A 24,439-nucleotide genomic window follows, 5' to 3' on the forward strand; every position below is an offset into this window, starting at 1 on the left:
CAGAATTAGCGGGATCTGTTAAAGCATTTCAGAGTTATAACCTCATAAATTGATAGTGGTGAGAATTGTAAAAATTGGCTTGGTTATTAAGCTGCAAATTGGCTACGACACTAAGGGGTTAATAATAATATTCACCTTCACCAATCAGCCGATACCTGATGAAGTACGGAGATGGTAAACCATAGTATTAAACACTGCAGCTTTGTTCTTGTTCAATTTGAGCTAAGTTGTGTTTTGACTTCAGTGGCTGCTGTTCCAGGTATTATCTGATCATGGAGGGTGGATGTCAGACCTTCATCAATCTGATATTAATTACATTGGGCGAACGCTGAAAACTGTTCTCTAAACACCCTCTTACTAGAGACTTAGACATTCATATTATTACATCCTTCAATCCCTTTTATTTTTTTACTATGTCAGTTTGCTGTTTCTTATGGACTACCTATGTTTTAATATTATGTAATTATTGCACTGATTGTGTATGTGTGTATCTGTTTTTAGGAGAGTGAGTTCCATAAACAGACGCAGGAATGTTAAGGATGTGTTCCATCTGGTGTAGCCCCGGTCATTATCCCTGTGCAAACTGCTGGAATTCCTAAGAAACTGTCTGAAGTGGTACTCTATAGCAGTGAGGTATGCATTGCCTGGATGAATGTGTGATTGCAATGAGTTAATGATTCTTATTGAATATGCAAATTGCCTCTTCTGAGAAAAAAAGGACTTAACTCTATAGCGCCACCTGTTGGAAGTAGCGATCCTACAAGTCACAATCAACCCTTTAACGAGTCGTGCAATATGACTTAGGATAAAAGCCAAATCAGTATCTCAATTTGGCTTTTATCCTAAGTCATATTGCACGACTCGTTAAAGGATTTATTGTGACTTGTAGGATCGCTACTTCCAACAGGTTGCGCTATAGAGTTAAGTCCTTTTTTTCTCAGAAGATGCAATTTGCATATTTAATTTCCCAGAGGAGCATTGCACGGCGAATAAGCCTCCTTACCTTGACAAGCCAGCTGGTATGTCACTCTCCATAAGGAGAAACATTACCCCTTAGACCCCTGATTCTTATTGATGCACTTGACAGATGAGTTAGGTAGAGCATAGGGGTCAGTGTTAGGACAAATCAAGAACATCAGATGATATAAATTCTTCTGTTTCCCATCAGTCAGAGATAGCATGTGAGCAGGTCAGAGCTTCATGCTGTTTGAGTAGCCTGCAATGCAATTAAGTGGGGGACATGTATACTTGTCTGATGGAGGTCCACTACAGACTTCCAGACAAGCAATTGCGTCCATGGAATTTTCAAAGTCTGAGGGCGCATTCAGAAGGCCATATAACACGGACGAGGATCGCATCACAGTGTAGGGACTGGCCAGTGGCTCTCCTGACCCAAGCGTGACAGCTGCATAGAAATACATGCTGTCACGGTCAGGCCAGGAGAGCTGACGACCAGTCTGAGCATTGTGATGTGATCGTTGTCCATTTTACACAGTCATCTAACTCTGCCCTAAGTCTGAGTGTGAGTAAATTAGACAAATCCCACAGTAAAGAGCAATGCCGGAAGGAGAGTGAAACTAAGTTGTTCACTGAGGTGAGAAAAGACTGCAAGGTGAAGAGCTGAGTCTGTTACGCAAGTGAAGTAACTTCATAAAGGCCATCCTCCCCTAAAGCCTGTTTGAGAGGAGGTTCTGAGGCTGAAAACATGAAGAGTCAAAATCAGTGCCACAGAAGGGAGACAAATGGGGTGGCAGTCACATAAGAAAGAACTACCCATGGGTGTGAGAGTGCTGATAGTGAACATGTTGCTGAGAGCACTGTGAAGAGAGCGCTGAAAGCAAAGTGGAACGAGTGAACAGACTGTCATTTCTGCTGTTCGGTAAAAATATAGAGCAACATTAATATATTTTACAGCATTATTGGAAGTATTAGGACATTTACATCCCAGCACCAGTCCCTCCCCAAAACACTCCAACCCAGCCAGATGACTGATTTTAAGGCTACGTCCCTATGGTCAGTAATCGGCAGCGCTTTGGACGCAGCACATGTCCGCTGCTTCCAAAGTGCTGCCGGCTTTTGAACGCAGCTGATTCTGCATATGTTCACTGAACCATAAACAATCAACACGTCCAATTCATTGAACAGGTGAAATTTATCTTGTGGAGACTTGTTAAATTGACATGCTGTGGTCTGAAAAGATGCAACGCATGTCCGTCTCCGCAGGTAAGCCACGGGTGTCAGTGCATGATAGTGGAGATGGGATTTTTTGAAATCCCATCCATTATGCTGTAACATCTAGCCACTGCGGTTTGGATGTTGCAGATGTATGCAGTGTCCAACTCGCAGCGTTTACTGACCATGGGAACATACCCTAAAGAAGCACTCCCATTAACATTTTTTTCCAATTAGGCCGGAGTCTCCCTGCTGAGAGTCGCATAAGTGTAATGCTAGTACAATCCGATTTTTCACACCTAGCATCCGAATTTCCCATGGCGCTCACACCGACATCACATAGGTGAACTGAGCTAATTGGCCATGAGCTCGCAGGATCCGTCAGACGGCACCGCGAGCAGGAGAACTTTCTCACGCTTGCGGTGCCCTCAGACCAGGGAATAGCAGTTCACAGGCAGACACTGAGTACACGATACTCAGTGTCTACTGGATGACAGGCTGTATGGTCACATCACGCAACCATACAGCCTGCCATCTAGATGTAGCAGAGCTAGACCCATCATGGGACAAATAGATTAAAAGCATCTCTGCAGAAAAGTGAGGAATATTGTTGTTTGTTTTTTTACCTCTTTTCCAGGTGGCGAGGGCATCGGGGAAATGGGCGAGGTCGTAACTCTGGTTTAATTAAGATTACTAAAGGAGTCTGTGTCTTTCTTTCAATTAAAGGACTTTTTCTGCATGTCTGTTTTTCATACAATGTGACTATGGGGTTAGTAATGGGGGCGTCTTATTGATGCCTCTCCATTACTTACCTCGGGGCTTGATGTCATCTGACAGTACAAAGGTGACATCAACCCCCCCAACTATCACCCCACTTGCCACCGCTACAGGGCAAGTGGGAAGAGTGTTGTGAATTCCGTTCTTGGGCTCCCTCCTGTGGTTATGAATGGTACTTTTGGGAGTTCTGCCCTTGGGCTCCCTCTGGTGATTTCGAATGGAACTGCTTCTCCTGGAGTTTGGCCTGGCAGCTGACTTCACTAATCGGCTCCCTTGGCCTTGTTATTTAACAGGGCTCTGGTCTGTAATTCATGCCAGCTGTCAATGTTTTTCTAGGTTAGACTCAGTCCTCTCCTTGGATTTTCCTGATGGCCTGTCCATGTCAGCATAAGATAAGTTCTTGCTAGTTCTTGTACTTACTGTTCAGTTAAAGTTATGTCTCTTTTTGTCCAGCTTGTCATTATGAAATATTCAGGCTAGCTGGAAGCTCTGGGGAAGCAGAATTGCCCCTCCACACCGTGAGTCGGTGTGGAGGTTATTGTTGTAATCTCTGCGTGGATTTTTAGGTTTTATATACTGACCGCACAGTGCCCTTTCCTATTTCTGTCTATCTAGTCAGAGTTGGCCTCGTTTGCTAAAATCTGTTTTCATCCCTGCGTTTGTCATTTCCCTCTCCACTCACAGTCAATATATGTGGGGGGCTATCTTTCCTTTTGGGGAATTTCTCTGAGGCGAGATAGCTTTCTATTTCCATCTGCAGGGGTAGTTAGTTCTTAGGCTGTGAAGAGGCATCTAGGGAGTGACAGGAACGTCCCACGGCTATTTCTAGTGTTTGTGTTAGGATTAGGGATTGCGGTCAGTAAAGCTACCACCTCCTCAGAGCTTGTCCATTATCTATTTTACCCACCAGGTCATATCAGTGCTGTTCCGTACCCACCAGGTCATATCAGTGCTGTTCCGTACCCACCAGGTCATATCAGTGCTGCTCCGTTACCACCAGGTCATAACCGAAGAGCGAGGCTAAGTGCCAGAATTGGCGAATCTTAGAGATGTCCTTTTTCTGGGGCGACTGAGAGCTATTGTTTTTAGCCTGGGGGGGCCAGTATCCATTGCCCTTTACTAGGCTATTAATATCAGCCCGCAGCTCTCCGCATAGCCTTTGCTGATTATTAATTATAGGGGGACCCCACGTCATTTTTTTTGGTGTCCCTCATTTTAATAGCCAGTAAGGCTAATTATACAGCTGTGAGCTGATATTAATAGCCTGGGAAGCTCCCCCTTCCCAGGCTGTAAACATCATCCCCCAGCCGTCGGCTTTCCCTCTGCTAGTTATGAAGATTGTGAGAGAGCCCACTCCATTAATCTTTTATGAATTAAATACATGTACAGTAAGCTGCACACAAACTGTACTAATTGTATTTGTCACTGACATCTATATATCTATTCTATTCGTATTTACTGTATGTAATACATCTCTTCTATCCTGTCAGCTCCAGCAGTGACTTTACAGTACACGGCAGATGAATTGCCGGTTTTTCTTTATCTATCTATGATATATATATATATATATATATATATATATGTGTGTGTGTCACTGACATCTATGTATCTATGTATTCTATGTGTATATATCTATTTTATCTATTATATTCTATCCTGTCAGTGTGATTTTACTGTATGCGGCACATGAATTGCTGGCTTTTCAAAGGTCACCGGTGTGTAAAAATTGAACAGCACTCACATGGTCCAAGTGCTGTGCGTTTTTTTTATCGCACCCATAGGCTTGCATTGGCGAGTCTTGTACGTATACAATCACAGCATGCTGCAATTTTACATGCACGTTGAATACGCCTGAGAAAGTAAACAGTGATGTGAGCTTCCCCATAGATTAACACTGGGCCGAGTGCTATGAAATGTTTTCTCGCCTAGCACTCGCCCGTATTCTACAGTAGTGTGACGCCGGCCTTAGTCCGAGGATTGCAATGCGACCGTCTGTCTGCCCCTAAAAGAGACTTCTGGCTCACAAATACAGCATAGAGTAGTTTGAAGAGTCTGAAGAGCAGTAATGTCACTGAGGAGAAAAATGGCAATGGCTACCGGAGAAGACGGCAGTAGGTGAGTTTATTAACATACTGACACTACACTACATACACATATATACAGGTGTGGAGTAAAAATAGTTATTGGGAGAGCTTCTTTCAAGAAGATATCTGGGACTATTTTATTTTTGCTACGTGTAGAACCATGTACTGGACTGAAAATCCCCAAAAGAGGAAGGGATAAAACTGATGAAAAGTTATACGGAATCCCTTCTCAAAAAACTAAATATCAATCTGCTCATCTGCCACTGCCGGCAGATTGGACTGTATTTTCATGGTGACAGATTCCCTTTAAAGGGAATCTGTCACCACAGTTGACCTCGATAAACTATTAATGTGGGGACACATGTTATAGAATGCCGAAAACAGTCCTACCAGTATGTCTCATATCAGATGTCTCTTGTTGGGAAATCATATTTTATCACTTTATATAAATGATGTCTTCCAGGTGAGGTTGCTGTCTGGAAAACGACTGCCTCCATAGCTTATTTTACATAAAGGGAGAGTTACCGAGTTATCAGTGTGAGACAAGTAACTAATATAGAACAAGAGAAATTAAACTCGTCTTCTTGCAAACACATTTTTTTACTTCTCTTGAGCTCTGCTGTATTGCAACTATATTGCAGTCCTGTCTGGCTGTGAGATGGAAGCAGAGAGGAACCTGCAGATGTGTCAGGTATAATCACGCACAGCTCTGCAGTGAGATCGGGAGAGCAGAGAGCGGCCATCACACATCACACTGGTAACTCCCCTTCATGTAAAATAATCTCTGGAGGCAGAGTTATCTTCCGGGCAGCGGCCTCCCCATAGCCTGGAAGAGGTCATTTATATAAAGTTATAAGAGATGATTTATCAACAACAAGCGATCTGATATGAGGCTTACATGCATCACTCTCCTCAGCAGTATACTAAATGCCCATATTAATAGTTTAGATAGGCAGATTCCCTTTACCGTCCTGTTTTAGTTTTTACTCATTGAACTGTCTCCTGTGTTTTATTGCCCCTACTTTTCTGTCTGGGAATTCCCCATACAGACTGGGGGATATTGTGGGGGGCACACACTATAAAACCAAATAAACCCTTACAAACTATCCTATGGATAGGTAATCAATATCTCATTCCTGGACAATCTATTTAATGCCATCACGCCACGGTCAATTGACGATTTTTCGCTTTTGTTTTCTCATCCCCTTCTTCCAAATGCAGTATTGTTTTTATTTTTCCATCCACATAGCCATATGAGGGCTTGTTTTTTGCAAGATGAGTTGTACTTTTGAATGACACTATTCACTTTATCATGTGAAGTACTTTAAAGCGGGAAAAAAATTTGACTGAATTGAAATTGCACACAAAGTGCAATTCCACAATTATTTTTTATTTACCAGATTCAATATAGAGTAAAACTGACCTGGCAATATCATTCCACAGGTCAGTACAATAACGCGAATACCAAAGATTGTTCTAATCTAAGAGGTGTATATTCAAAAAAATATTGCTTGTGTTGCCATTTTCTGAGACCCAAATGTTCAAGATACGGGGTTGTGTGAGGGCTTATTTTTGCATCCTAGCTGATGTTTTTACTGATACCATTTTAGAGTAGATACAATGTTTTGATAGCCCCTTATTCCTATTTATTGCAATGTTGCAGCTGCCAAAAATATATAATTCTGGGGTTTAGATTTTTTCATATGTTGTTTACTGATCAGATTAATTTATTTTATATTTTGATAATTCGGACTTTTGCAACCGCAGCGATTTGAACTTGTATTCTTTTCCTATTTTAAAAAACTTTTTTTTTCACTTTTTGCCGTATTTTTCAGTCCCTTTAAGGCTACGGTCACACTATCAGTATTTGGTCAGTATTTTACATCAGTATTTGTTAGCCAAAACCAGGAGTAGGTCAAAAATACAGACTTGGTGACGGGTTTCTATTATAGCTTTCCCCTCTGTTTGTTCCACTCCTGGTTTTGGCTTACAAATACTGATGGAAAATACTGACCACATACTGATAGTGTGACCGTAGCCTAAGAGATTTGAAATTGCGATCATCTGAACACTTACACTATACGTTGCGGTGAATCAGCACTGCTATGCATAGTGAAAATCAAGATCTCTTATGAACAGCAGCGTCTTTCACAGGAGCATCGTCATCACAGCATGGAGGTCTTCAGTGGACCCCTGTTGTGAACTCTGTTTTCGGGCTCCCTCTTGTGGTCACTGGTGGTATGGTGTGACTTTTGCTTTGGGCTCCCCTTGGTGGCTTTGTTTGTTATCCTGCTGGTCTCTGGCTATCAGCTGGTTCGTTATCCTCTGGGAGGTTCCTATATAGCTCTGTTTTACTTCCTCTTGTTGCCGGCTGTCGATGTAATCAGTGCTACTCAGATTCCTTCTGACTACCTTGCTCCCAGTCCATCCAGGACAAAGCTAAGTTTTGTTTGCTCATTTTTTGATCAGCAGTGTTTATCATGTTTTCTTGTCCAGCTTGCTAAAATGTGATTTCCTCGCTTGCTGGATGCTCTAGTGGACTGAGTTTCTCCCCACACACCATTAGTTGGTGCGTGGGTTCTTGTAATCTCAGGATGGATATTTTGTAAGGGTTTTTTATTGATCGCATAGACCCCTGCTCTATTTTCTGCTTTCTAGTACTAGTGGGCCTCTTTTGCTGAATCTGATCTCATCCCTACGTATGTGCCTTCTTCTTACTTCACCGTTAATATTTGTTGGGGGCTCCTATATCTTTGGGGATTATTTCTCTGGAGGCAAGCGAGGTCTTTCTTTCTCTTTAGGGGTAGCTAGTTCCTCAGGCTGGCTCGAGACATCTAGGAATTTTGTAGGCACGTTCACCGGCTACCTCTAGTTGTTTTGGATAGGTTCAGATTTGCGATCAGTCCAGTTACCATCTCCCTAGAGCTTGTCCTTAGTTTGTTCACTTGCTGGTCTATTCGTGATCCTCAGCCACTAAGGATCATAACAGTACAGCCGGCCACTAAAGTGTTAATTGCATGACAGAAGCAGGAGAAAAGAAGCCTTGAGAAATTTTTTTTTTTTGTTGCCGTGTGTCTAGCTGCTGTGGCTAGCTTCTCTCCTCCTCTTAATCTTGGTGTGGCTCTGAGTTCAGCTGCTGACATGGATGTCCAGAGCTTGGCTTCCAGTCTGGATCATCTTGCTGCTAGGGTTCAAAGTATTCAGGATTTTGTTGTTCACAGTCCTATGTCAGAGCCTAGAATACCTATTCCGGAGTTGTTTTCTGGAGATAGATCTAGGTTCCTGAATTTTAGGAACAATTGTAAGTTGTTTCTTTCTTTGAAACCTCGTTCCTCTGGTGATGCCGTTCAGCAAGTTAAGATTATCATTTCCTTTTTGCGTGGTGACCCCCAAGATTGGGCCTTCGCATTGGCGCCAGGGGATCCTGCATTGCTTAGTGTAGATGCGTTTTTTCTAGCCCTTGGATTGCTCTATGAGGAACCTAATCTTGAGAACCAGGCTGAAAAAACTTTATTGGTCCTCTCGCAGGGGCAAGATGAAGCAGAGGTGTACTGCCAGAAATTTCGGAAATGGTCGGTGCTTACTCAGTGGAATGAGTGTGCCCTGGCTGCAAATTTCAGAGAAGGTCTTTCTGAAGCCATTAAGAATGTCATGGTGGGGTTCCCTACGCCTGCAGGTCTGAATGAGTCAATGACTCTGGCCATTCAGATTGATCGGCGTTTGCGGGAGCGCAAACCTGTGCACCATTTGGCGGTGTCTTCTGAACAGACACCTGAATCTATGCAATGTGACAGAATTCTGACCAGAAGTGAACGGCAAAATTATAGACGGCAAAATGGGTTGTGCTTTTACTGTGGTGACTCAGCTCATGTTATCTCAGCATGCTCTAAGCGCAAAAAAAAAGGTTGATAAATCTGTCACCATTGGTACTTTACAGCCTAAGTTCATTTTGTCTGTTACCCTGATTTGTTCCCTGTCATCTTACCCGGTTAATGCTTTTGTAGATTCAGGTGCCGCCCTGAGTTTGATGGATTGGTCATTTGCCAGGCGCTGTGGTTTTGATTTGGAGCCTTTGAAATTCCCTATTCCACTAAGGGGAATTGATTCTACACCATTGGCTATGAATAGACCTCAGTACTGGACACAAGTGACCATGTGCATGACTCCTGTTCATCAGGAGGTGATTCGCTTTCTTGTACTGCATAATTTGCATGATGTTGTCGTGTTGGGTCTACCATGGTTGCAGACTCATAATCCAGTCCTGGATTGGAAAGCTATGTCGGTGTCAAGTTGGGATTGTCAGGGAATTCATGGTGACGCTCCTGTGGTGTCTATTGCTTCATCCACTCCTTCTGAAGTCCCTACGTTTTTGTCAGACTACCAGGATGTATTTGAGGAGCCCAAACTCAATTCTTTACCTCCTCATAGGGACTGTGATTGTGCTATAAATTTGATTCATGGTAGTAAGTTTCCTAAGGGACGACTTTTCAATTTATCTGTGCCGGAGCATGCTGCCATGCGGAGTTATATAAAGGAGTCTTTAGAGAAGGGACATATTCGCCCGTCCTCATCCCCTCTTGGTGCAGGATTCTTTTTTGTGGCTAAAAAGGATGGTTCCCTGAGACCCTGTATTGATTATCGCCTTTTGAATAAAATCACGGTCAAATTTCAGTATCCTTTGCCATTGTTAACTGATTTGTTTGCTCGCATTAGGGGGTCTAGTTGGTTCACCAAGATAGATCTTCGTGGTGCGTATAACCTTGTGCGTATAAAACAGGGTGATGAATGGAAAACTGCATTTAATACGCCTGAAGGCCATTTTGAGTACTTGGTGATGCCTTTTGGACTTTCTAATGCTCCTTCAGTCTTTCAGTCCTTTATGCATGACATCTTCCGTGAATATCTGGATAAGTTTATGATTGTGTATCTGGATGATATTCTGTTTTTTTCGGATGATTGGGAGTCTCATGTTAAGCAGGTCAGGATGGTCTTTCAGGTCCTACGTGACAATGCTTTATTTGTGAAGGGCTCAAAATGTCTTTTTGGAGTCCAGAAGATTTCTTTTTTGGGTTTCATTTTTTCTCCTTCTACTATTGAGATGGACCCAGTCAAGGTTCAGGCTATTCATGACTGGACGCAGCCTACATCTGTTAAGAGTCTTCAGAAGTTCTTGGGTTTTGCTAATTTTTACCGTCGCTTCATAGCTAATTTTTCTGGCGTTGTTAAGCCTTTGACGGATTTGACCAAGAAGGGTTCTGATGTGACTAATTGGTCTTCTGCGGCTGTGGAGGCCTTTCGGGAGCTTAAGCGTCGGTTTTCTTTGGCTCCGGTCTTATGTCAGCCAGATGTCTCACTTCCCTTCCAGGTGGAGGTTGATGCTTCCGCGATTGGAGCGGGGGCTGTTTTGTCGCAGAGAAGCCCCGATGGCTCTGTGATGAAGCCATGTGCTTTCTTTTCAAGAAAGTTTTCGCCTGCCGAGCGGAATTATGATGTCGGTAATCGGGAGCTGTTGGCTATGAAGTGGGCATTTGAGGAGTGGCGACATTGGCTCGAGGGAGCTAAACATCGTGTGGTGGTCTTGACTGACCACAAGAATTTGATTTATCTCGAGTCGGCCAAGCGGCTGAATCCCAGACAGGCTCGTTGGTCGTTGTTTTTCTCTCGTTTTGATTTCATGGTCTCGTACCTGCCGGGTTCGAAGAATGTGAAGGCTGATGCTCTTTCTAGGAGTTTTGTGCCTGACTCTCCTGGAGATTCAGAGCCGGCTGGTATCCTTAGAGAAGGGGTGATTTTGTCTGCCATCTCCCCAGATTTGCGACGTGTGCTGCAAGAGTTTCAGACGGATAGACCTGACCGCTGTCCACCGGAGAGACTGTTTGTCCCGGATAGATGGACCAACAGAGTCATCTCCGAGGTTCATTCTTCGGTGTTGGCGGGCCATCCTGGAATATTTGGTACCAGAGACTTAGTGGCCAGGTCTTTTTGGTGGCCTTCCTTGTCGCGGGATGTGCGTTCCTTTGTGCAGTCTTGTGGAATTTGTGCTCGGGCGAAGCCTTGCTGTTCTCGTGCCAGTGGTTTGCTGTTACCTTTGCCTGTCCCGAAGAGGCCTTGGACGCACATTTCCATGGATTTTATTTCAGATCTCCCTGTCTCTCAGAGAATGTCTGTCATCTGGGTGGTGTGTGATCGTTTTTCTAAGATGGTCCATTTGGTGCCCTTGCCTAAGTTGCCTTCCTCCTCCGAGTTGGTTCCACTGTTTTTCAAAATGTGGTTCGTTTGCACGGGATTCCTGAGAACATTGTTTCTGACAGAGGATCCCAGTTTGTGTCTAGATTTTGGCGGACCTTTTGTGCTAAGTTGGGCATTGAATTGTCTTTTTCGTCGGCCTTCCATCCTCAGACGAATGGCCAAACCGAGCGAACTAATCAGACCTTGGAGACTTATTTAAGATGTTTTGTTTCTGCCGACCAGGACGACTGGGTTACTTTTTTACCGTTGGCCGAGTTTGCCCTTAATAATCGGGCTAGTTCTGCTACTTTGGTTTCTCCTTTTTTTTGTAATTCGGGGTTTCATCCTCGTTTTTCCTCGGGTCAGGTGGAGCCTTCTGACTGTCCTGGAGTGGATGTTGTGGTGGATAGGTTGCATCAGATTTGGAATCATGTGGTGGACAATTTGAAGTTGTCACAAGAGAAGGCTCAGCTCTTTGCCAACCGCCGTCGCTGTGTGGGTCCCCGACTTCGCGTTGGGGACTTGGTGTGGTTGTCTTCTCGCTTCGTTCCTATGAAGGTCTCCTCTCCTAAGTTCAAGCCTCGGTTTATCGGTCCTTATAAGATTCTGGAAGTCCTTGGCCCTGTGTCATTCCGTCTGGACCTCCCGGCATCATTTGCTATTCATAATGTGTTCCATCGCTCGTTGTTGCGGAGGTATGTGGTACCTGTGGTTCCTCCGGTTGAGCCTCCTGCCCCGGTGCTGGTTGAGGGAGAATTGGAATACGTGGTGGAGAAGATCTTGGATTCTCATGTTTCTAGACGGAGGCTCCAGTATTTGGTCAAGTGGAAGGGCTATGGTCAGGAGGATAATTATTGGGTTGTCGCCTCTGATGTTCATGCGGCCGATTTGGTTCGTGCCTTCCATGTGGCTCATCCTGATCGCCCTGGGGGTTTTCATGAGGGTTCGGTGACCCCTCCTTAAGGGGGGGGTACTGTTGTGAACTCTGTTTTCGGGCTCCCTCTTGTGGTCACTGGTGGTATGGTGTGACTTTTGCTTTGGGCTCCCCCTGGTGGCTTTGTTTGTTATCCTGCTGGTCTCTGGCTATCAGCTGGTTCGTTATCCTCTGGGAGGTTCCTATATAGCTCTGTTTTACTTCCTCTTGTTGCCGGCTGTCGATGTAATCAGTGCTACTCAGATTCCTTCTGACTACCTTGCTCCCAGTCCATCCAGGACAAAGCTAAGTTTTGTTTGCTCATTTTTTGATCAGCAGTGTTTATCATGTTTTCTTGTCCAGCTTGCTAAAATGTGATTTCCTCGCTTGCTGGATGCTCTAGTGGACTGAGTTTCTCCCCACACACCATTAGTTGGTGCGTGGGTTCTTGTAATCTCAGGATGGATATTTTGTAAGGGTTTTTTATTGATCGCATAGACCCCTGCTCTATTTTCTGCTTTCTAGTACTAGTGGGCCTCTTTTGCTGAATCTGATTTCATCCCTACGTATGTGCCTTCTTCTTACTTCACCGTTAATATTTGTTGGGGGCTTCTATATCTTTGGGGATTATTTCTCTGGAGGCAAGCGAGGTCTTTCTTTCTCTTTAGGGGTAGCTAGTTCCTCAGGCTGGCTCGAGACATCTAGGAATTTTGTAGGCACGTTCACCGGCTACCTCTAGTTGTTTTGGATAGGTTCAGATTTGCGATCAGTCCAGTTACCATCTCCCTAGAGCTTGTCCTTAGTTTGTTCACTTGCTGGTCTATTCGTGATCCTCAGCCACTAAGGATCATAACAGTACAGCCGGCCACTAAAGTGTTAATTGCATGACAGAAGCAGGAGAAAAGAAGCCTTGAGAATTTTTTTTTTTTTGTTGCCGTGTGTCTAGCTGCTGTAGCTAGCTTCTCTCCTCCTCTTAATCTTGGTGTGGCTCTGAGTTCAGCTGCTGACATGGATGTCCAGAGCTTGGCTTCCAGTCTGGATCATCTTGCTGCTAGGGTTCAAAGTATTCAGGATTTTGTTGTTCACAGTCCTATGTCAGAGCCTAGAATACCTATTCCGGAGTTGTTTTCTGGAGATAGATCTAGGTTCCTGAATTTTAGGAACAATTGTAAGTTGTTTCTTTCTTTGAAACCTCGTTCCTCTGGTGATGCCGTTCAGCAAGTTAAGATTATCATTTCCTTTTTGCGTGGTGACCCCCAAGATTGGGCCTTCGCATTGGCGCCAGGGGATCCTGCATTGCTTAGTGTAGATGCGTTTTTTCTAGCCCTTGGATTGCTCTATGAGGAACCTAATCTTGAGAACCAGGCTGAAAAAACTTTATTGGTCCTCTCGCAGGGGCAAGATGAAGCAGAGGTGTACTGCCAGAAATTTCGGAAATGGTCGGTGCTTACTCAGTGGAATGAGTGTGCCCTGGCTGCAAATTTCAGAGAAGGTCTTTCTGAAGCCATTAAGAATGTCATGGTGGGGTTCCCTACGCCTGCAGGTCTGAATGAGTCAATGACTCTGGCCATTCAGATTGATCGGCGTTTGCGGGAGCGCAAACCTGTGCACCATTTGGCGGTGTCTTCTGAACAGACACCTGAATCTATGCAATGTGACAGAATTCTGACCAGAAGTGAACGGCAAAATTATAGACGGCAAAATGGGTTGTGCTTTTACTGTGGTGACTCAGCTCATGTTATCTCAGCATGCTCTAAGCGCAAAAAAAAAGGTTGATAAATCTGTCACCATTGGTACTTTACAGCCTAAGTTCATTTTGTCTGTTACCCTGATTTGTTCCCTGTCATCTTACCCGGTTAATGCTTTTGTAGATTCAGGTGCCGCCCTGAGTTTGATGGATTGGTCATTTGCCAGGCGCTGTGGTTTTGATTTGGAGCCTTTGAAATTCCCTATTCCACTAAGGGGAATTGATTCTACACCATTGGCTATGAATAGACCTCAGTACTGGACACAAGTGACCATGTGCATGACTCCTGTTCATCAGGAGGTGATTCGCTTTCTTGTACTGCATAATTTGCATGATGTTGTCGTGTTGGGTCTACCATGGTTGCAGACTCATAATCCAGTCCTGGATTGGAAAGCTATGTCGGTGTCAAGTTGGGATTGTCAGGGAATTCATGGTGACGCTCCTGTGGTGTCTATTGCTTCATCCACTCCTTCTGAAGTCCCTACGTTTTTGTCAGACTACCAGGATGTATTTGAGGAGCCCAAACTCAATTCTTTACCTCCTCATAGGGACTGTGATTGTGCTATAAATTTGATTCATGGTAGTAAGTTTCCTAAGGGACGACTTTTCAATTTATCTGTGCCGGAGCATGCTGCCATGCGGAGTTATATAAAGGAGTCTTTAGAGAAGGGACATATTCGCCCGTCCTCATCCCCTCTTGGTGCAGGATTCTTTTTTGTGGCTAAAAAGGATGGTTCCCTGAGACCCTGTATTGATTATCGCCTTTTGAATAAAATCACGGTCAAATTTCAGTATCCTTTGCCATTGTTAACTGATTTGTTTGCTCGCATTAGGGGGTCTAGTTGGTTCACCAAGATAGATCTTCGTGGTGCGTATAACCTTGTGCGTATAAAACAGGGTGATGAATGGAAAACTGCATTTAATACGCCTGAAGGCCATTTTGAGTACTTGGTGATGCCTTTTGGACTTTCTAATGCTCCTTCAGTCTTTCAGTCCTTTATGCATGACATCTTCCGTGAATATCTGGATAAGTTTATGATTGTGTATCTGGATGATATTCTGTTTTTTTCGGATGATTGGGAGTCTCATGTTAAGCAGGTCAGGATGGTCTTTCAGGTCCTACGTGACAATGCTTTATTTGTGAAGGGCTCAAAATGTCTTTTTGGAGTCCAGAAGATTTCTTTTTTGGGTTTCATTTTTTCTCCTTCTACTATTGAGATGGACCCAGTCAAGGTTCAGGCTATTCATGACTGGACGCAGCCTACATCTGTTAAGAGTCTTCAGAAGTTCTTGGGTTTTGCTAATTTTTACCGTCGCTTCATAGCTAATTTTTCTGGCGTTGTTAAGCCTTTGACGGATTTGACCAAGAAGGGTTCTGATGTGACTAATTGGTCTTCTGCGGCTGTGGAGGCCTTTCGGGAGCTTAAGCGTCGGTTTTCTTTGGCTCCGGTCTTATGTCAGCCAGATGTCTCACTTCCCTTCCAGGTGGAGGTTGATGCTTCCGCGATTGGAGCGGGGGCTGTTTTGTCACAGAGAAGCCCCGATGGCTCTGTGATGAAGCCATGTGCTTTCTTTTCAAGAAAGTTTTCGCCTGCCGAGCGGAATTATGATGTCGGTAATCGGGAGCTGTTGGCTATGAAGTGGGCATTTGAGGAGTGGCGACATTGGCTCGAGGGAGCTAAACATCGTGTGGTGGTCTTGACTGACCACAAGAATTTGATTTATCTCGAGTCGGCCAAGCGGCTGAATCCCAGACAGGCTCGTTGGTCGTTGTTTTTCTCTCGTTTTGATTTCATGGTCTCGTACCTGCCGGGTTCGAAGAATGTGAAGGCTGATGCTCTTTCTAGGAGTTTTGTGCCTGACTCTCCTGGAGATTCAGAGCCGGCTGGTATCCTTAGAGAAGGGGTGATTTTGTCTGCCATCTCCCCAGATTTGCGACGTGTGCTGCAAGAGTTTCAGGCGGATAGACCTGACCGCTGTCCACCGGAGAGACTGTTTGTCCCGGATAGATGGACCAACAGAGTCATCTCCGAGGTTCATTCTTCGGTGTTGGCGGGCCATCCTGGAATATTTGGTACCAGAGACTTAGTGGCCAGGTCTTTTTGGTGGCCTTCCTTGTCGCGGGATGTGCGTTCCTTTGTGCAGTCTTGTGGAATTTGTGCTCGGGCGAAGCCTTGCTGTTCTCGTGCCAGTGGTTTGCTGTTACCTTTGCCTGTCCCGAAGAGGCCTTGGACGCACATTTCCATGGATTTTATTTCAGATCTCCCTGTCTCTCAGAGAATGTCTGTCATCTGGGTGGTGTGTGATCGTTTTTCTAAGATGGTCCATTTGGTGCCCTTGCCTAAGTTGCCTTCCTCCTCCGAGTTGGTTCCACTGTTTTTTCAAAATGTGGTTCGTTTGCACGGGATTCCTGAGAACATTGTTTCTGACAGAGGATCCCAGTTTGTGTCTAGATTTTGGCGGACCTTTTGTGCTAAGTTGGGCATTGAATTGTCTTTTTCGTCGGCCTTCCATCCTCAGACGAATGGCCAAACCGAGCGAACTAATCAGACCTTGGAGACTTATTTAAGATGTTTTGTTTCTGCCGACCAGGACGACTGGGTTACTTTTTTACCGTTGGCCGAGTTTGCCCTTAATAATCGGGCTAGTTCTGCTACTTTGGTTTCTCCTTTTTTTTGTAATTCGGGGTTTCATCCTCGTTTTTCCTCGGGTCAGGTGGAGCCTTCTGACTGTCCTGGAGTGGATGTTGTGGTGGATAGGTTGCATCAGATTTGGAATCATGTGGTGGACAATTTGAAGTTGTCACAAGAGAAGGCTCAGCTCTTTGCCAACCGCCGTCGCTGTGTGGGTCCCCGACTTCGCGTTGGGGACTTGGTGTGGTTGTCTTCTCGCTTCGTTCCTATGAAGGTCTCCTCTCCTAAGTTCAAGCCTCGGTTTATCGGTCCTTATAAGATTCTGGAAGTCCTTGGCCCTGTGTCATTCCGTCTGGACCTCCCGGCATCATTTGCTATTCATAATGTGTTCCATCGCTCGTTGTTGCGGAGGTATGTGGTACCTGTGGTTCCTCCGGTTGAGCCTCCTGCCCCGGTGCTGGTTGAGGGAGAATTGGAATACGTGGTGGAGAAGATCTTGGATTCTCGTGTTTCTAGACGGAGGCTCCAGTATTTGGTCAAGTGGAAGGGCTATGGTCAGGAGGATAATTATTGGGTTGTCGCCTCTGATGTTCATGCGGCCGATTTGGTTCGTGCCTTCCATGTGGCTCATCCTGATCGCCCTGGGGGTTTTCATGAGGGTTCGGTGACCCCTCCTTAAGGGGGGGGGTACTGTTGTGAACTCTGTTTTCGGGCTCCCTCTTGTGGTCACTGGTGGTATGGTGTGACTTTTGCTTTGGGCTCCCCCTGGTGGCTTTGTTTGTTATCCTGCTGGTCTCTGGCTATCAGCTGGTTCGTTATCCTCTGGGAGGTTCCTATATAGCTCTGTTTTACTTCCTCTTGTTGCCGGCTGTCGATGTAATCAGTGCTACTCAGATTCCTTCTGACTACCTTGCTCCCAGTCCATCCAGGACAAAGCTAAGTTTTGTTTGCTCATTTTTTGATCAGCAGTGTTTATCATGTTTTCTTGTCCAGCTTGCTAAAATGTGATTTCCTCGCTTGCTGGATGCTCTAGTGGACTGAGTTTCTCCCCACACACCATTAGTTGGTGCATGGGTTCTTGTAATCTCAGGATGGATATTTTGTAAGGGTTTTTTATTGATCGCATAGACCCCTGCTCTATTTTCTGCTTTCTAGTACTAGTGGGCCTCTTTTGCTGAATCTGATTTCATCCCTACGTATGTGCCTTCTTCTTACTTCACCGTTAATATTTGTTGGGGGCTTCTATATCTTTGGGGATTATTTCTCTGGAGGCAAGCGAGGTCTTTTCTTTCTCTTTAGGGGTAGCTAGTTCCTCAGGCTGGCTCGAGACGTCTAGGAATTTTGTAGGCACGTTCACCGGCTACCTCTAGTTGTTTTGGATAGGTTCAGATTTGCGATCAGTCCAGTTACCATCTCCCTAGAGCTTGTCCTTAGTTTATTCACTTGCTGGTCTATTCGTGATCCTCAGCCACTAAGGATCATAACAGACCCCCAGCTATCAAGGCAACCAATGGGTGCCGCATGATCACATCACGGGCGCGCCAATGATAGTGTGAAATGACACTCCACCCTACCGCTACATGTTAAATGTGACTGTCAGAGATTGATACTGGCATTTAACAGGTTAATAACCATGGACTACACTACACTCCACCTACAACTGTTAGAGGCACATGATGGCTGATTAAACAGCCATCATCAGCCAGGGTAGATGTAGGCTCGGCTTGTGAGCCGACCTCAAAGTTAAGGAACATGACAATATGATATAAATGTATGTCATATGTTGTGAAGGGGTTAAACATTCTCCTTTCTTCCTCTCACTGTAGAAAGACAGAAACTTCCTGCTTGAATCAGCGTTAATGGTGCTGTGAACACTGGTCTTTATTAGCTAGCAAGCATTTCTACAGAAACAGACAGCTTGTAGTTCCCTGTTTGGATAAGATAATCATCTTATTTGTATTGTATTTCCCCATTCTTCTTTTCTCATTATCCACCATGTGGAAGAGAATGGGCGTAGTGATTCACCTGCTATTGAGTCACCTGCTACTCTGTCATATATTAAATGAAGCTAATAAACAACGTTGCGCATTAACTTTTTAAATTTTAGATTAGAAATCCTAATTTACATACTAATTGCACACAGAGGTGGACACTGAGAGCAAAGTCCCCCTGTGTGAGAACTGTGGATAGGCGTGCTCCTTAAGTAACACATCATACAACAAAATATGTTGCACACATTGGGCAAGCCTAGCGCTCATGTCACACAAGAACATCACACACATGGGACTCGTTACAGAAGTTTGTACACAACCGCACATGTCATACAAGCACACCGCACCCATTGGTCTTGTCGGGGGAGTATCTAGGGGGGCTCTCTAATGTAGCGGTCTGTGATGCTCCCTGGAAGTGGGATTCACCCATTCTCCAAGCCGGTTATCAAGCTGAGATCTGGCTAAGAGAAAATGAAAAACACCAGCTCCTGCAATCAATTGTTCTAGGGTCTTTTCAACACTTTGTCAGGAGAGTATTTAGGTAACATGATCATGTGATCACACTGCTGATGTCACTCATGCGCCGCAGAGAAGGACAATCGACAGTAAGGTAAGCGCTCCAATGGAGCTAAAGAATAAGGAGGGACAGTAAGGGGGAAGTGTGATGGACAGTATGGGGAGAAACGTGTGAGGAGACAGTATGGGGGTGAAAAGTGGAGGAAGACAGTATAAGGGGAGAAATTGTGAGGAAACAGTTTGGTGGGAGAAATGTGTGAGGGCAAAGTATGGGAGGAATAGTGTGAGGAGACAGTAGGGTGGGCAAAAAGTGTGAGGGGACAGCATGAGGGGAAGAAAAGTGTGATAAGGCCCCTGTACACATTAAATTAACATCTTATAAACCAGCTTTATCAGCGGGATCGGCTGACAATCTGTGAAAGTGGTCCAGTTGACTCTCTCCTGACAGATGATGATAAGAATCTGACATTTCCGATTTTGGACATCTGATCATTTTGTTCTTTTGAGATCACACAGCTAGAGGAGCCAGTCAATGACTTCGTAGAGAACTCAGGAGCGCTCATCAGTGCAAGCACCCCCTGTATAAGAAGGCGTAGGAAGAGATAGCAACCTGCTGAACAGTGCAGCTCTCTATACTGTATGGGGCTCCATACAGTGGAAACCACACAATCGCAAACACACTCGGAATGTGCACAGTTATCAATGCACAAACCAGATCATAAGCCTGCCAGTAAAGCTATCGACATAGTATGAATAATTACATCTAGTGCTGATCTCTAAGATGTTAAATTGTGCAGATAGAAGGCTCCTCCCCATTTTATTAGCCCCACCCATTGACTGCACTAAGCCCCATTCAAAAGGAATTGTGAACGTCCTGCGGCAACAGGTTACCACCGAGTCTATTAAATAGGACATACTGTGGTATTCCTTATAAAATAGTATTTGTTCAGGGCCCTCCTCCCCTCTGGACTTGTAGATCAGTGTGCTGTCTGTGTGGGTCTGAAAATATCCATGTTTTAACTAGATCTTGAAAGGGTTCTCTAGTAAAAACAAGTTATCACGTATCCACAGCTGAGCTTCGAGTGCTGCTAGTAACCATTTAGGTGATACTGTCCATCTCTGCTAAAAATATTTACATGGAGTGGTTGCTGGCCCACTGCAACACCATGGCAGGACACCAATGGATTACTTTGGCAGCCGGGAGCCAGCTGAAGTCCCCTGTCACTGCCATCTTGGTACTCCTGTGAAGCTCAGCTAAAGTCAGAGCTTCAAAGGGGACCCCTATTTACCCTATATGCTGCAATATAAGCAATCAAATGGTTGAAGGTTCCTGACTCTTAAAGCACCACTCCAGTGTTTTTTTTTTATTGCACCGTTGGAATGGTGCTTGACATGTAATTCCCATGCCCCTGACTCATACTCACCTGGCGCCACCTTCAGCCTTTTCCAGCATTGCACCAGTTGGTCTCCGGCTAAAAGTGATATGCCGGCAGCCCCAGTTTTTCATGGAGCGAACCAGAGATCACTTTACAATATATCTCTAGGAGAGCTTCGTTCTGGCTATCACAGACGTGCATTGAGCTCTTGTGACGTAACTTCAGACTTCTGGCCAGTCAGAAGTTATTGGCACAAGATGGTGCTGCGGGACCGGAGCAGCGTCTGTAAAAGGTGAAGTCGCTGGAAGGCGAGTATAAGAATGGGAGCAGGGGGCTTACATTTAAAGCGCCACTCCTGCGCTGAAGCAAAATACTGGAGTGGTGTTTTCAGGAGACAAAAAAATTTAAGGAAAAATAAAAAAAAGAAGTTTAAAAAGTATAAACATTCAAATCACTGCATTTTTCCTTACATAAAAGTCAAGAAATAAAAAAAAAAGCATATTGGCTATTTGGTACTGCTGTGTCTATAAAAATTCGAACTATCAAAATATACATTTATTCAAGTCATATACTAAGCACCCTAAAGGTGAAAAAAAAATAAATGCTAGAATTATGTTTTTTTTTGGTCATCACTAGGGATGAGCGGACCCATGGAACTTCGGGCTCTGGTACCCTACAGTTCAGGTACTAAAACTCTACTCGAACTTGAACCCAAACTCCACTGAAAACAATGGGGACCCAAACTTTGGATCTGGAAAATTCTCTCTTTCTCGAAGTCCATGTTTGGAGTTTAGCACCGGAAACACTGAGTCCCTAACAAAAGTGTAAAAAATATTATATGTACCCCAAACTGGTATTAATCAATCTGTGATTTCACCATCGAAAAGAACAATTCCTCACACAGCGCCATCGAAAGAAATAGTAAAAAAAAATATGGGTCTTGAAAGATGGAGGAACAAGACACCATGATTTTACAAACGTCTGAATTGTTTTCACCACTTAAATAGAAAAAACAAATCTATACAAGTTTGGTATCTCCATAATCATACTGATCTGGAGAATCATTTTTACCATGCAATGAATACCGTAAAAGCAAAACCCAAAAATCAATGATAGAATTGCATTTATTTTTTCACCATTTCATCCCACTTGGATTTTTTTCCCCCGTTCCTGTGCACTATATTGCAAAATGTATGATGTCATTCAAAACTACATAAAAAAAAAAACGTAATCCCTCATACTGCTATGTAAGCAGAAAAATAGCAAAGTTATGGTTTTTGGAAGAAGGGGGGAAAAATGTAAACGTAAAAATAAAAATTGGTTGCAGAGGCATAAGGTTAAGGAAAAATGCTTTGACTGACCATATACATTTTTATGTAGCATTGCTATATTTTATCCAAAATCATTTTTTATCAGACGTAATAAAAACTTAACAGGTAGAATTAGTTTAGAAATATCTTACCTTCATAGGCTGATCTGTCTTTGCCATTCTCCTGGCCCTCCTCAGCCAGTCTGACTGCTCGTCAGTCTGGATTATTCCTGTGCTAGACTCTGGACATTGTCATCTTTGCTTTATATATCCTCGCTAGTCCCCAGACTTATCACAACTGTCTTCACCAGTAGTGAACCAGCAACTGCCATCTGTCCCTTAGCAAATCAGCATTCGGCATGTTTGCCTGGGCTGCCCAGTACCTGGCACTGCTATTTACAAATATTAGCTTGGCATCCAGCCCAGCCGTAAGGAAGTGCAGCCCTGGAACCATGACTGGCAGTAAGACTCATAATCAGCATTCTTTGAAAAGGCAGCCGAGACATAAAATGTATCAAAAACACCAGTGTGTAAAAGAAAAAAATACTATACCATTGTACAATACAACATATTTCCCTTATGTAGATGAAGTCTGCAGAGCGGATGCCTGGATTCCCAGCGATCAGAAAACATTGCAATCTTTTAGCCTAGTATAGTTACTATTAGATGAATTTCCAGAATGTTTGTCCACTTCTCTTTTTGCAGCTCACTAGTAAAATCTGCAGTTTATGATATTTGGCTTCCTGTCTGGGTGACTACAATTTGGGCTCCTGCAGACGACCGATTTAATCGGACGAGTGCTATCCTTGGTTGTGACAGATAGCACTCATGCCCATTCTATGGGGTCGTGCACTGCACATGCCTGATTTTTCCTTCACACCGAGTGGTCCAAAGAAAAAAAGAATGCAGCGTGCATGATTTGTCTCAGAGAATCGGATGGCACTCAACAATTCATATCTATGGGTCCGTGAAAATCAGACTGCACTCAGGTGACATCTGACTGCTGTCTGGTTTTCATGGACTGAAATAATGGAAAAGGTGGAGAATCCCCCCCACCCCCACCTTTGAGAAAATAGGATCTCACTTTGATCAGACTCTGATCACACTCTGATCAGAGTCTGGTTAGCATAACCAATAGTTTTTCTCAGATGGGGAGAAAATGGTTGTCTACACCTCACCTTAAGGGGTTATTCCCATGTTTAGAAGTTATCAACCATCCCTTTATAGTATAGTTGATAACTTGCTGATTGGTGGGGATTCAGCCGCTAAGACCCCACCGGTCCTGACATTGATGCTCTGCATAGCCCTGTTTCAATGAAGTAATGGAGGTACTGTACATACACATGACAGCACCATAAATTCTGTATGTGACTACCAGGAGAATTAATGGTATGATGCGTCGGTGATAGATGCCACTTGCACAGGCGCCAGTACCATTTTGATGTAGCCAAATTTGTTTTTGCTGTAGCAAAATGGCGCGTTCCAATAGATGCTACTGTGGAGTGCCCTACCAGGGCAGCGGCGTACTCGGTACTGGGTTCGGTCTTAATGGGGATGTCACACTGGCTGCGACCTGGTCCTTAGCCCTGGGCGCCCAATTAAAGAGAAAGATCTTTAAAGGGATTTGTAATGTCTATTGTTTGTGACGCCACCTGTGGTATTCGGTCAGTAGGGACCAATGCTGCTTAAAGGGGTCCTCTGGGGTGATGTTGTTGCAGCAAGATGGTAACGCTTCCCACAGGTGAAGCGGGGTCCCCAGGGCTCCCAAGGAAAGATGGTGTATGCCGACGAATAAGTGGCGGACATAGAGTTTGCAGTCTTTTACCTGGTTTACTGATGATAGCAGTCCTCAGTCCAGAGTACCAGGTGTAGGGTAGCTGTAGTCCGGCCGGCTTGGAGGCAATAGGAGATCCCTCTCCCGGGTGAGGTCTGTAAACCTTTCCTACTTGCGCCAGATGGCGAGGTCCCTGTGGCTTAAAGCTTGCTGGCAGGGTGCCCTCTCTCCTGTCCTAAGACAGATGTCTGTATGATAGGCAGTTTGAGCCTGTTTATAGGATCTCTTAGATGACCTGGCTCTTAAGGTCACTACTTCACCTCAGACTTATTACAGGCAATTGACACACAGTACTATGCCCTCCAGTTCTGTCGCGTGTCCTAGAGAACACGACCTCGGGCTCCCGGTACCCGGTTCTGTGCTCTGGCTCTCAGGGTGTCCTTCCGCTGTTCCCCTACTGAGCCTCTTCCTCCTCTGTGCTTCTTCCCTCTAAGCTCCTCCACAATTCAACTCTCCTTCTGCTTCTCTTTCCAGGGGTAGCAGCTCCCTCATGGCTGCTCGGCCCCCACATCTGCTTCAGACATCCTTCTGCTCTCTTGGAGACTAACTGTCTCCCTCTACTGTCTCCCACAGATTAGCTAGCTCCTCCTCCAGACCAGGATACATAAAGTGTAAGAAAGCTCCCCTGAATCGGGTCTTGAGCTCCCCCTCCTGGCCTAGATTTAGATATGTTGAATGCGAGTGCCTTATGTGATAGATAGATTCCCCCTTGCCTCCAAGCATGACATTAACCTCCCCGTAGTGAAGGCAACATCACTGCAGCATCCAGCTACCTGGGGTGCTGCAACTGCGGTGCCCACGAGGGCAGTGGGGTACTCAGAACAGGGTCAGACATTTCTTTGGGGAAGTCACGGGGCCG

The 24,439-nt window shown here is 44.7% G+C and overlaps 1 protein-coding gene across 2 annotated transcripts in view; it reads right to left on the reverse strand.

Annotated features, from left to right (window-relative positions):
• The window catches only part of LOC143804473 (serine palmitoyltransferase 3-like), a 77,830-nt gene extending 55,762 nt beyond the window's left edge, over positions 1 to 22,068 (reverse strand). Inside the window, exon 1 of one of the 2 annotated variants that reach the window (XM_077282594.1) lies at positions 21,900 to 22,068. In XM_077282594.1, coding sequence (XP_077138709.1) covers positions 21,900 to 21,926 — 27 coding nt within the window. In that variant the 5' untranslated portion in view covers positions 21,927 to 22,068. The remainder of the gene's footprint in view (positions 1 to 21,899) is intronic. The other variant, XM_077282595.1, reaches the window with a different exon arrangement.
• Between the last annotated feature and the right edge of the window lie 2,371 nt (positions 22,069 to 24,439).

This window comes from Ranitomeya variabilis, chromosome 2, assembly GCF_051348905.1.
Source record: "Ranitomeya variabilis isolate aRanVar5 chromosome 2, aRanVar5.hap1, whole genome shotgun sequence".
NCBI lineage: Eukaryota > Metazoa > Chordata > Amphibia > Anura > Dendrobatidae > Ranitomeya > Ranitomeya variabilis.